We start from the raw sequence: 13,225 nt of genomic DNA, 5'->3' as shown, positions 1-13,225 counted from the left end.
CTTGCAGATGTCATCCAGCAGTTGCGTGCGCTTAGGGGATCGTGATAAAAATGCTGCAAGGCCATTGAGGTTGGCAAAGAAGACCTTGCATTCTTTAAGCTTTGAGGCTCCTTGAGTCAGTACTACATTTAGTCGATGTGCATAGCAGTGAATGAATAAGGCCATCGGTGCCCTCTCCTTAACTTTAGCCTGCCCCCCATTGAGTCCAGATGCCATGACTGCTGCGCCATCAAAACACTGTGCCACAACTTTATCCAGAATCGATCACTTGCAAATAATAGGCATTCCCAGCAGTACAGTTTGCAGTGCTTCTCGGAGCCTGTGAGCCATTGATAGCGCTCGTAGTTGGAACTTTGAAAGTGGCGAACGAACCCCTTTCCCGCCTGTGACAGGCTTTGTAGCGTCGGCGTCGGGCGACCTCTCCTTACAATGTCTAACTTTTCTTGAAAAGTTCGTCTTGAGAATGGCGTTATAATTATTTCCTCGACCAAATCGATATCTTCTCCTCCATCCGCCATTGTGGGTTGAAAAAACAGCTTAGTAGTATGCGAATTAATTCGTTTATCAAATTCAGTTTCCTAGTTCTGAGGTTCTGCATAGACCTGCCCATATGACCCGCCTCTCAATATTGGTAATCCAATACAAAAGACGTGCACGCACTACGCCTGCTAGCTGGCTCCTGTGTAACACTGGAGCCAGCCAGCAGGCGTACAATAGCCAACTCTAAAGCTGATTGGTTGACACAAAATTTTAATTTCCATTCACTTTAAGCTACAAGCGCCCGCACTGTTGATTCTGAAGGCCTGAGGGCAGATTTTAGACCCCTGGCAACACATGATGGCTGAATATGATTGGATAAAAGATCTAACATAAAGACCAGCCCTCCAAATCTCAACCTGGGGCTGGAAGCAGTGCAACCAAGAGGAAAGCTATGAAATGAAGAGTATAACTCTTACTCTGGGGAATAATTTAATACATATTTGTGGGAAAATATATTTTAAAAATATATATATTCTGATGATGTTTAGGCCAGCAGAGAAGGCCTTGCTGGCCCTGACGGCCCACCACTGATATATACACATACATGCCACTGGCCGCGAGCAGCGTTTGGAACACACACACTCATCACCTGCTCCGTTATCAGCAACGTTAGCAATGTGGTTCGACACACAAGTTAACTTCGCCATCTTAGTACCTACATTACACACTTTATTACACACTTTATCCTTACCTCCCGTCAATAACAGTTTGTTATGGTATAAATAATATACAGACACGCGTTCATGTTTAAGTTAAACAACGTTTATTGTACTTATCAATGTTATGAATGAGCGCGCTCTTTGTTTGGTTCTATTCCTCTCTCTCCGTCTCTGTAGCTTCCGGGTATGCTGGGATAAGGACCGGAGCTATGGCAATAGGACTGGCTTCGTAGTGCCTGTTCCGAATGGAAGACACCATGTCAGTAGTAATGTGATTTTGTAAATGTGTTATATTGTATCATGAGAAACGGATTGCAAATGTGCAATGTATATAATTCATGATGTTTCGCTGAGTGGAAAATGTAGGCTTTGATGATGGTAATTGCTTAATTACTTCGTGTTTGGTAGGTTCTGATGTGAGGGGCTTCCCCTACAAAAGCTGCCTCTCTTTCAGTTTAAGGGGGGGCACATTGGATTGAGCTGTTGATGGGGCACCAATATATTTATTATCAATTAAATAATTTAAAATGTAATTATATATTTTTAAGCTGTCTTATACTTTTGATGGCAGTACTGTTGTTTTTCTTCCATATTCATTATGTAAATAAACACCCTTGCACAGAAGTACTTTAGCAGCTCCATCATCCTTTGTTTTGATAGAGGTGAGGTTTTTCAGTTTGCCTTCTGGCCTACTCTACGCGACAGTGATGAGGAGTATGAGAAAGAGCGAGGTCTTTCCTTATCTTGTGTGTGCATTGATGAGAGTGATGGGTTGGAGGCGGTTCTTCATCTCTCGTGACATTTGACACCAGGTGCAGGGCCCGCAGAAGAAGGAATAGACACAGTCATTACACATGGTGCCCTGTTAGGGAGGAGACAGAGATACATCATTACACATTATAACTGATCTAAGATTAGTGGAAAGACAGAGACACTCCACATTACACCTGATCTAGGATCTGTTAATACGGGCTACATTTGTCAATCAATTACAAAGAGGGGGTAGAATATCTGATCGGAGTTCAGCACTATGACATCATCAGAACATTATGTATTACTCCCCGACTAGCCTGGTCCCCAATCAGTTTGTGCTATCATTCCAACTCCTTGTTTGGCATGACTAGGAGTGGCAAGGAGTGGAAAGTTAGTGCAGACAGACTGGTACCCAGGCCACTCCCTGTGCATGAAGGTACGGAAAACTGGTTAGGACAGTTCTGAGATCAGATTAGAAGGTGGCTAAGGTGAGGGGAACATCATGAATTACTGGAGAGATGGAGGGACTGATAGTTGTAGTTGTACGAGACATTACACACGTTCACACGAACAGTATCAAAAGAATTGGGAAATATACCTAATTTCTATGGACACAACATTTTTCAATAATACAACATCTTCACCAATAGTCATACCTGTACATATTGCCTATAACTATAAGGCCCAGAGTGTTTCCTGGTCAGATCATGTGATCAGGAACAACTCAGGGCCCTAGTCATAAGACATGCCAAGCTGAGTCAGTAAAAAAAATCTAAAGCAAACATCTAAGCTTCAGAGCATAGACATGAGCATAGTGCATGAGGTTCTGTGTGTCCCTACCTCGATGCCGTAGCGCTGGCGCATGCCCACTCTCATGGACATGGTGGCTGGGGGGATGGCGCCGAAACCGTCTAGCAGAGGCAGACACAGACACTCCCCAGCCTCTCTCGCTGTTACACATGAAAAACAGGGGAAGCACCAGAACGCAAAGCAACCTATAGAAGGATATAGAGGACAAGAAATCACAGTGAACAGGATGTTCTCTTTGTTGATTGATACAAGCATAGTTTATCGATTGAATGGAATTGAGTGGTAACAGACGCACACACACACACACACACACACACACACACACACACACACACACACACACACACACACACACACACACACACACACACACACACACACACACAGTCTTGTACAGCTAACCTTGTGGGGACATACAATTCAGTCCCATTCAAAATCCTATTTTCCCTAACCCCTAACCCTAAACCTAACCCTAATCCTAACCCGTACTCTTACCCTAACCCTAACCCTAACCCAAAAACCTAAACTTTATCCCAACCCTAAACCTAACCCTAGCTCCTAACCCTAACCCTACAACTAACCCTAGCTCCTTAATATTTAACTTAATTCTAACCCTAACACTAATTCTAACCTTAACCCTAAACCCCCTAGAAATAGCATTTGACCTTGTGGGGACTAACAAAATGTCCCCAGCTGGTCAATTTTTACTTTGTTTACTATTCTTGTAGGGACTTCTGGTCCCCACAAGAATAGTTAAACATGTCCACATACAGACACACACACACACACACACACTTACACGAAGACATATCCTGGGTGCAGTCACAGATTTCGGAGCTCCATTGGTTTGATGTGACGGCCTGAACAAAGTGATTGGGCTGCTGAATTACCATCTTATTTGACATGGTGGAGGTGTCTGTGGGTATTTAAAAAAATATGTTATGACAGAAGTCACACCACCAGCAAACCAATATAAGGAGATGTTTAACACTCCACAATAATGGTCCTATATAGTTTTCAAGATAGTTTGTGAAGTCAAACTGAGTTGAAATTCTTCATAATGCTGTATGTTGCACACAAAAGTCCAGTGCTAAGTGCTTACTGTATAGTTGTCCCCAGACTAATCTTTGTTCCATAACTGTTTCTTTGAATATGGCAGCAATCATAGTCTGAGGTAAACTGTAAATTACGATTACATACCGTAATATCCCACTGGGCACAAACTGGTTTAGTCAACATTTCAACGTAATTTGTCAACGTATTGTGACGTGGAAAATACATTGGATTGGAAAAAAGTAATCGACGTAAACTGTTGTTTTGATGGTGGAATTTCAACCACAGGATTATGTCATGATTGTAATTAATTTTCAGCTTATAAAATATGTTGAATTTGTACCTTTGAAACAACATCAGTTCTTCAACGTTATATCCAGTATCAGAAAAAGACAATTGGCTAGGCAGCACCTCCTACTGGAGAGGTGATCTATCTACAGATATTTATTGGGTCTCCCATCCTGGGTTTTAACTCAACTCAACCCAGCTCTGCTTAGCTTTGATATTTGTCACTGACTACTACCTATGTGCTATCTCAAGAATGATTGCTGAATGATTGTTGAGAGATCTCTTAATAACTATATTCACTATTGCTATCAAAATCATTCCAAAATGTAGGTTTAACAGAGCAAATGAAATGTAACCATACTTTATAAGACATATATCATCAATGCGACTATTTAGGCCTACATAGCATATGCAAAGTCATCAACAGCCATTGTTTTTATTCCATCCAGGGTTCAACAAAAAATTTACAATATATATAGGCCTAGGGTTTCAAGCTTGGGTTGATTTTAAATGTAATCTTCAAGTTAATCATTAACTTCTTATGGCTGAAGGGGCAGTATTGAGTAACCTGGAAAGAGGTGCCCATTTCAAACGGCCTCGTACTCAATTCTTGCTCGTACAATATGCATATTATTATTACTATTGGATAGAAAACACTCTCTAGTTTCTAAAACCGTTTGAATTATGTCTCTAAGTGAAACAGAACTCCTTCTGCAGCCCATTTCCTATCCGGAAGTGAGATTTCCGAAAGCGAGGTCTCTGTTCAAGAGCTTGTCTATAAATGGGCATGTCACTTAGGACTATAGATACACGTCATACACCTTCCCCTGGGTGTCAAGCGGAAGTGAGAGCAGAAATGAGTTGATTATCTTGTTCAGAGATTGAATACATCATCTTGGAATGAGAGGTCCGCCATTTTCTTTTTTTTCGAAAGCGCGAAGTAGGACCTGGAATCGCCTTCTGGAAAGCCGTCGTTATGGGCGAATACAACCTCCGGCTTAGATTTTATTTGATACATGTCACAATATCATCCTAAAGTATGTTTTTTCAATATAGTTTTATTATATTATTGAAATTTATTCGGGACTTTAGGCGTGATGCGTTGTATGAATTTGTTCACGAAGGAGAGGTTAGCGCCGCATGGCCAGTGTGCTTGCTAATTCAAGAGGGAAATAGTTCGTTCTGGATCCAAACAAAGACGGTTCTGGACAAAGGACCCCTTGTACAACATTCTGATGGAAGATCAACAAAGGTAGGACCCAATTTGGGATGCTATTTCATATATCTGTCGAACTGTGCTATCGCTACCGATTACCTGGAATCAATGCTGTTGTGTGTTAGCTATTGCAGTAAGCTAATATAACGCTATATTGTGTTTTCGCTGTAAAACACTTAAAAAATCGGAAATATTGGCTGTATTCACAAGATCTTTGTCTTTCATTTGCTATACACCATATATTTTTCTGAAATGTTTTATGATGAGTAATTAGGTAGTTGACGTTGGTGTCTGTATTTACTCTGGCTACTCCCGTGCTATTTCTGACTGTAGCTATGATGGCAGCAGTAATGTAAAACTGATTTATAGCTCAAACATGCACATTTTTCGAACAAAACATAGATTTATTGTGTAACATGTTATAGGACTGTCATCTGAGGAAGTTGTTTCTCGGTTAGTTTGGTTGGTTCTAGGTTAGTTAGGTTGGCTTTGTGCATGCTACCTGCATGCTACCTGTGCTGTGAAAAATGTCTGTCCTCTTTTGTATTTGGTGGTGAGCTAACATAAATATACGTGGTGTTTTCGCTGTAAAACATTTAAAAAATCGGACATGTTGGCTGGATTCACAAGATGTTTATCTTTCAAATGCTGTATTGGACTTGTTAATGTGTGAAAGTTAAATATTTTAAAAATATATATTTTGAATTTCGCGCCCTGCACTTGAGCTGGATGTTGTCATAAGTGTACCGACCTCGGGCTTGCAGCCTTAAGAGGTTTTAATATGTTGGATTCACTTTTAAATTGTGTTTGGTTGTCAATGCAACCAAATATCAACATTTTAAGGAGATCTTCTGCTTGGATAGTTCCATCAAAGTAACACATCCATGGCCACATTTTGAGGTTAGCTGTTACGTTCCCCAGTTTCTGTGTTGTTGTGGGTTTGTATGTGTGTGTGCATTTCAGGAAACGGAATCCTGGATTCCTCAAGGAGCTGATTGGTCGGCCCAATCGATGATTAGAGCTCTGAACCCTCCCTCTAGTCAGGAGAAACAGCTGTCTTCAATTACCAACTCCATCTCCAGCTGGATAAAAGCCAGTGTTCCTTTGGTAGGAGGAGAGAGCTTATTTGATGTTTGGTGTTGGTTGTAAGGCTGTGAAAGTTTTGTTAAAAGTATTTTGTTGCTGCTTTCTGAGGTATGTGTATGCCAATAGGACTTAGAGTTTTTGATTATTGAAATTGTTCACTTTAAGTTAGTAATTATTCTGTTTTATTTGTTCCTGGGGGTGAAGGGGATTGCATTGGGAGTGTTTAGGCTAGAGGCCTGCGGGCATACGTAACCTGTATTATTTACTGTCTACGCACACTAGGTAAGATCTGGGTGGACCACCACCTGTATTTTGGTTAGCATGCCAGGAGGTGCTGAAAGATTAGGTGGGTAGGCAGGTAAGGTAGGAGAGGGTACTCTAACTTTCTTTGCTTTGGGTCCGTCCAGCTCCTTTCCCACAATACCGTGTTAGGAATAATAAATTCCCTGTAAACGGTAATTTTCTCTGCCTCTGTCGTCCTTCCTCCGCACCTACGGCCACATACGTTTTTCATTCCACGTTGAGTTGTAGCAGGGTGTAAATAGCAGGGCGTTTCCCCTCCAAGAGGCATATGTAACATTAACTTACCTTAACAATAAATGTCTTACGTAATCATAAAAAGCGTGCATGTTCAAGATGGCATGCATAGGTTGCATGTTTGTTACGATCTTCACAATTGCTATACATTGCCTTCAGAAAGTATTCATACCCCTTGACTTTTTTCAATGTTTTTTTACAGGCTGAATTAAATTTATATTTCTCATTGGCTTATACATAATACCCCATAATGTCAAAGTGGAATTATGTTTTTCTAAATGTTTACAAATGAAAACCTGAAATGTGTTCAACCACTTAAGTCTATGAGTAAAGACTGGATCACTGGCAATGATATGAGAGCCTATAGGGAGGTCAGAGAACTGGCAGTGTGGCGCCAGGGCAACTTTTCCCTCAACGTGAGCAAGACAAAGGAGTTGATCGTGGTCTACAGGAAATGGTGGGTCGAACAGGCCCCCATTAACATTGACGGTGCTGTAGTTGAGCGAGTTGAGAGTTTCAAGTGCCTTGGTGTCCACATCACCGACGAACTATTATGGTCCGAACACACCAAGAGAGTTGTGAAGAGGACACGACAAAACCTATTACCCCTCAGGAGACAAAGATTTGGCATGGGTCCCTAGATCCTCAAAGTTCTACAGCTGCACCATCGAGAGAATCCTGCCCGGTTGCGTCACCGCGTGGTATGGCAACTGCTCGGCATCTGACCGTAAGGCGTTACAGAGGGTAGTGCGTACGACCCAGTACATCACTGGGGCCAAGCTTCCTGCCATCCAGTACCTATATAACAGGTGGTGTCAGAGGAAAGCCCATTAAATTGTCAGACTCCAGTCCCCAAAGTCATAGACTGTTTCCTCTGTGACCGCACGACAAGCGGTACAGGAACACCAGGTCTAGGACCAAAAGGCTCCTTAACAGCTTCTACCCCCAAGCCATAAGACTCCTGAACAATTAATAAAATGGCCACCGGACTATTTACATTAACCCCCCCCCCCCCCCCCCCCTTCCCCTCTATATTTGTTTTGTACTGTGCTGCTACTCGCTGTTTATTATCTATGCATAGTCACTTCACCCCTACCTACATGTGCAAATTACCTCAACTAACCTGTGCGACCTGCACACTGACTAAACGGTACCGGTACCCAGGGGCGAAAATCTGATATCAACCTTGGAGGGGACAATTACATTACATTTTCTCAAGAGCAATTCCTGAGGGGGACACCAAAAGTAGTGCTGTAACACATAGCCTACGTTGTAATATGTTAAATGTATATTGAGGAACCATAATTCCTACAACTGAATAATTGATAGGTACAGTAGTTAACTGAAGGGTTTAACCAACTTGTTCAAATGTTTAAATCATTATAATACTACTACTAATAATAGTTATAGCAGTGCTCCTTACCAGTCCAGTATGTATGCAGGTATTCGTACTTACAACTAGCAATATCAAGAAAGGCCAGTAGATAGCAATGGTACTGTACACTGTATGGGTGCAGTTTTCATAAATACAATGAACATGGTGTGATCTCATCTAAAAGAGTCTCCATTGAGAACCATCACAAAGTTGGTCTCCGTATTGAATTGACCTTTTAATTTTACTTTTTCTGATACATTTATATAGTCATTAAATGTGCCACTGGCCTGAGTCTACTACAATATCTTTACAAGAACAAAAAGCTTAAAATAAGTACAGTTCTAAAAGCAAAATAACTACTTCAATGAAAAACCCAAATAAATCAAACAAAATATCCTTCAGTCAGTGTCTCAACTCTTCAAACAGCAGCTATGGACAAGTATGTCGCACAAAGTATGCAATTTTAAATAAAATAACATGAAATAAATAATTTGTAAGTGTACTGTCATGTACTAAAAACTACTCTCCTCTAGGCTGCTTAGTACCCGCTCATACTGCCCTAGCACAGCTCTAATAGCAGTATTCCGCACAGTCCACCTTGTTGGACATAGGGGTTTCCGGGTGGGCAGATGTGTTTCTTTGGACGTGGCAATTGATTCAAACATGCTCTTAAACTTTCCTGACTGGCCATAGAGGACACCTAACTGATGGACCCAAGAAAGGGAATCCCGGATCAGTGGGGAGGCTGAGCAGCAAGCCTGTGTAATCAGATTTACACAGTGTGCTCCACAATGGACATAGAGGGCTAATGGCTGCTGCCTTCTCACAATTGCCTGTGCACCTGTGTATTTTCCTGCCATGTTTGAGGCACCATCGTAACTCTGCCCACGTAAGCCAGACATGGGCAAATTGAGCCTCAACAACACTTCAGTTGCCACTTTCGCAATGCCCTCGCCTGTTGTCTCCGACACCCTGTATAGCCCAATAAACTCCTCGTGAGGGACAAGGTCATGGTCAACATAATGCAAAAATACACTCTCCTGTTCAGCACCAGACATCTTGAGTACCATCAACAATTAATGAAAATTGTACAATCGGAAGAGACCTAATCTCAGCTGCAATGCCTCGAATGATTGTATTGGCCATGATGTTCAGAATTTCATTCTGTGCTTTGGGGCCTCTTGAAACGTCAACACTCTGTTGGCAAGAGTTTGCGGTTCAAAAATTGTGGGTGTGGCTGATATGGTTTTGTGCCATCACTGAGGTAACTGGACAATGCTGTGCCACTGTCCCCTATACTGGTGCTGCTGGCAACAAGGGTGACACCTGGTCCTGCCGTGGCTGTGACATTGTTCTCTGAAGTCTCTCTCCCTGGCTCTTTCCCTTTCACCACCCTCACTGACTCAGTCTGTCTCCTAGAAAATAAATAAGGTGTTTGCCGTACTCCTAACTACCGGTACCCAAAACTACACAATTAATCACAACAGCAATACCATTGCCATAAACAAATCTTAGTTTAGTCATCAGTTTAAGTTGAGAGCGGGGGTATCCATGGCATTTTCCAATTATGTCCCTATTTTACAAGTAAAAAAAATTGAGAACCTTTCATAATGTTGCCAAACAAAGACTCAACAAACTTACCTGAGACTCCCTGTCTCTGCCAGTCTGTCCCTGCCTATCTGTCCCCAGCTCTGCTGTCTGTGTGCCATCTGTTGCCTGCTCTGCCTAATGACATCATTGTGAAACATTACCATTAGCATTTCACTTCTTTCTTATGAACATTTTATCAACTCGTCTTTGAGATATTAGGCTACTAGAGTTCTTACTTTGCGTTTTGGTATACTGAAAAATACTCTGATGTCCGTCTTTTTACTTTTTTCTGCCATTTTTCTACCTGGCTGGCTGGCTGGCTGGCCGGTCTAGCTGCACACACACACATTTACACAACATATGCTACAACCTTTTCTAATTTTAATACAGTTTGTTTCATATTGGCTGGCTTCCAACAATAGCTGAATTTGTAAAGCTAGCGAGCACCAATTCCGTTTCTGTGGTGTTTGCTATAATCTTTAAAAAAAAGGTGAAATAAAATAAATGTAAAAAAGTTCACTAGCGACAACTTAGCTTTTGCAACGAGACCATTAAATATATTTAAGACAATGGTATAAGAGAGTGTAGTTCTGTTCAGTTTGGACTTCAGTTTATAGCTAACCTTATCACAGGGACTTTGAAGCACTACAGCTGCATGCTGATCTTGGAATAAACTGACCATAGCAAAGATTCCATCTTTGACGACGCCACATTAATGGAATAGGTACTAGCTAGCTTGCTAGTTAATGTTTGCTTTAGTTTGCGCGCTAGCTCTGCAAATTCAGCTAGTGTGTGAACCCTGCCAACATAAAAATGTAAACATTAATATGTAATAATATATAATATAATAATATGTAATAATATATAATATAATAATATGGCGCGATTGACTGGATTAACCTCACGTCAGTTACGTACATTGAGTGCCTTTCGGACAGTAGATACGAACCCTCTATTACCTTGCCAGCTAAAGAACTGGCAGTGGATCAAACCATTGTGAGGCAAAGGGCGGGGTGGTCGCAATCTTTTGAAACTTAAAAAGGCGCTATTAAGTGTCTATAATCAGCACAACTGCTTTCATTGCGTATTATTAATATTATTGAAATTACATAGTTATGTTTACAGTGATAGATTGGGGGGGACAAATCATATTTTTCCCAGGATGGGGGGGTCGTGTCCCCCCCGTCCCCCCTGGGATTTCCGCCTATGCCGGTACCCCCTGTATATAGCCTCGTTATTGTTATTTTATGGTGTTCATTTTTTAAATGTTATTACTTTTGTTTATTTGGCAAATTATTTTCTTAATTCTTCTTGAACTGCACTGTTGATTAAGGGGTTGTAAGTAAGCATTTCATGGTAAGGTTCTTGTTGTATTTGGCGCATGTGACAAATAAAGTTTGATTTAATTTCCTTAACAAGTCACAGAATATCCCTTTGAGCATGGTGAAGTTATTAATTACACTTTGGATGGTGTATCAATACACCCAGTCACTATAAAGATACAGGCGTCCTTCCTAACTCAGTTGCCGGAAAGGAAGGTGATTTCACCATGAGGCCAATGATGACTTTAAAACAGTTGCATAGTTTAATAGCTATGATAGGATCAACACAATATTAACCTAGTTGACAGAGTGAAAATAAGGAAGCATGAATAGAATAAAAAAAATCCAAAACATGCATCCTGTTTGCAACAAGGCACTAAAGTAGTACTGCAAAAAACGTGGCAAAGTAATTAACTTTTTGTCCTGAATAGAAAGTGTTATGTTTGGGGCAAACACAACACATTACTGAGTAACACTCTCCAAAATGTTTGAGTATAGTGGTGGCTGCATCATGTTGTGTAAGCTAGTAACCGTTAAGGACTGGGGAGTTTTAAAGGATGAAAAAGAAATGGAATGGAGATAAGCACAGGCAAAATCCTATCGGAGAACCTGGTTCAGTCTGCTTTCCACCAGACACTGGGAGAAGAAGTCACCTTTCAGCAGGACAATATCTTTAAACATAAGGCCAAATCCACATTGGAGTTGCTTACCAAGAAGAGAGTGAATGTTCCTGAGTGGCCGTAACAGTTTTGACTAAAATCTACTTGAAGATCTATGGCAAGACCTGAAAATGGTTGTGTAGCAATGATCAACAACCAATTTGACAGAATAACAAAAAAAAAAGTGTAATGTGCAAATGTTGCACAATGCAAATGTGGAAAGCTCTTAGAGACACACAGCTGTAATCGCTGCCAAAGGTGCTTCTACAGCGTATTGACTCAGGGGTGTGAATACATATGTACAGTGCCTTCGGAAAGTATTCAGACCCCTTGACTTTTCTACATTTTGTTACGTTACAACCCTATTCTAAAATGTATTAAATAAATATAAAAATGTAAGACTTTTTTATTTATTTATTCCATTATGAATTCAGGTTCTAACACAACAAAATGTGGAATAGGTCAAGGGGTATAAATACTTTCCGAAGGCACTGTAATAATCTAGCAGAATCTCAAACAGCATTGATCACTTGCACTATGTACTTTTAATGTAATCTCAACTGGAATCCAGGTCATTTGGTTCTGCTATTAGATGAAGCAATATAATAACACATTTAGATGACAACTAAATAAAAAATCAGACACTGTTTTTCGATAGGAATTTGGTTGTGCTTTTAGATAGTTGAAAGCATAGTGATAACACATTGGGAATTCAACAAGCTTCTGGCTGAGTGGGTGAATAAAGGTTGAAATCTCATTGATCAACGTCTTTACCAAATATGACCAACATTTCCACGTTGAAATGACAAAAAGTAGGCCAAACGTTAATGACATACAGTATATGTGTAAATATGAAATATTTATGTTTGTCTTACCTGAGTTAGCTTCAGAGAAGAGGAGTGTGAAGTGGGAGGCTGAGTGACTGAAACCCAGTTAGGAAGTGTGGTATGCTTTATTGTAGGACAGAGAAAGAAGGAATGTCTGAACAAACACACACAGAGATGACAAAACCACCCATGAACTGGCCCATCCAGTTTGACTAAATAGTTTAGACTCTCAGATACAGGCATTCCCGATAAGCCCCGTGACCTCCAAATCTCAAAAGACTGTGTGATCTAAGCACGACAAACTTGAAATTATAGGTCGTTGTTACACTGTAAAAATAGAAAGACAATAAAAAAAAACATGGCTGTGAAGTGAAACCATGAGAAGTACTCAACCTATGTTGAGATCTGGTGTTTGGAATGTTTTTGAATGGAAACCCAAATGTAAGCGTTATGACACACAGAATGTGTTTTAAAAACAGAATAGAAGTACTCTGAAAGTACTCTCAAAGT

General features: G+C 40.7%; 1 protein-coding gene across 1 annotated transcript; it reads right to left on the bottom strand.

Moving 5' to 3' along the window:
- Nucleotides 1-1,280: 1,280 nt before the first annotated feature.
- Nucleotides 1,281-12,886, bottom strand: LOC139534470 (cornifelin homolog B-like). The gene is made up of 4 exons (XM_071333643.1): nucleotides 12,764-12,886; nucleotides 3,562-3,678; nucleotides 2,793-2,947; nucleotides 1,281-2,061 (listed from the first exon to the last, which is right to left on the bottom strand). The coding sequence occupies exons 2-4, from the start codon at nucleotides 3,665-3,667 to the stop codon at nucleotides 1,939-1,941; spliced, it is 384 nt and encodes a 127-aa protein (XP_071189744.1). The 5' UTR covers nucleotides 3,668-3,678; nucleotides 12,764-12,886; the 3' UTR covers nucleotides 1,281-1,938.
- Between the last annotated feature and the right edge of the window lie 339 nt (nucleotides 12,887-13,225).

The sequence above is a fragment of the Salvelinus alpinus genome, chromosome 11, assembly GCF_045679555.1.
Source record: "Salvelinus alpinus chromosome 11, SLU_Salpinus.1, whole genome shotgun sequence".
Classification (NCBI taxonomy): domain Eukaryota; kingdom Metazoa; phylum Chordata; class Actinopteri; order Salmoniformes; family Salmonidae; genus Salvelinus; species Salvelinus alpinus.
Note: the sequence above shows the minus strand (reverse complement) of the source record. Positions and strands in the feature narration are given on the sequence as shown.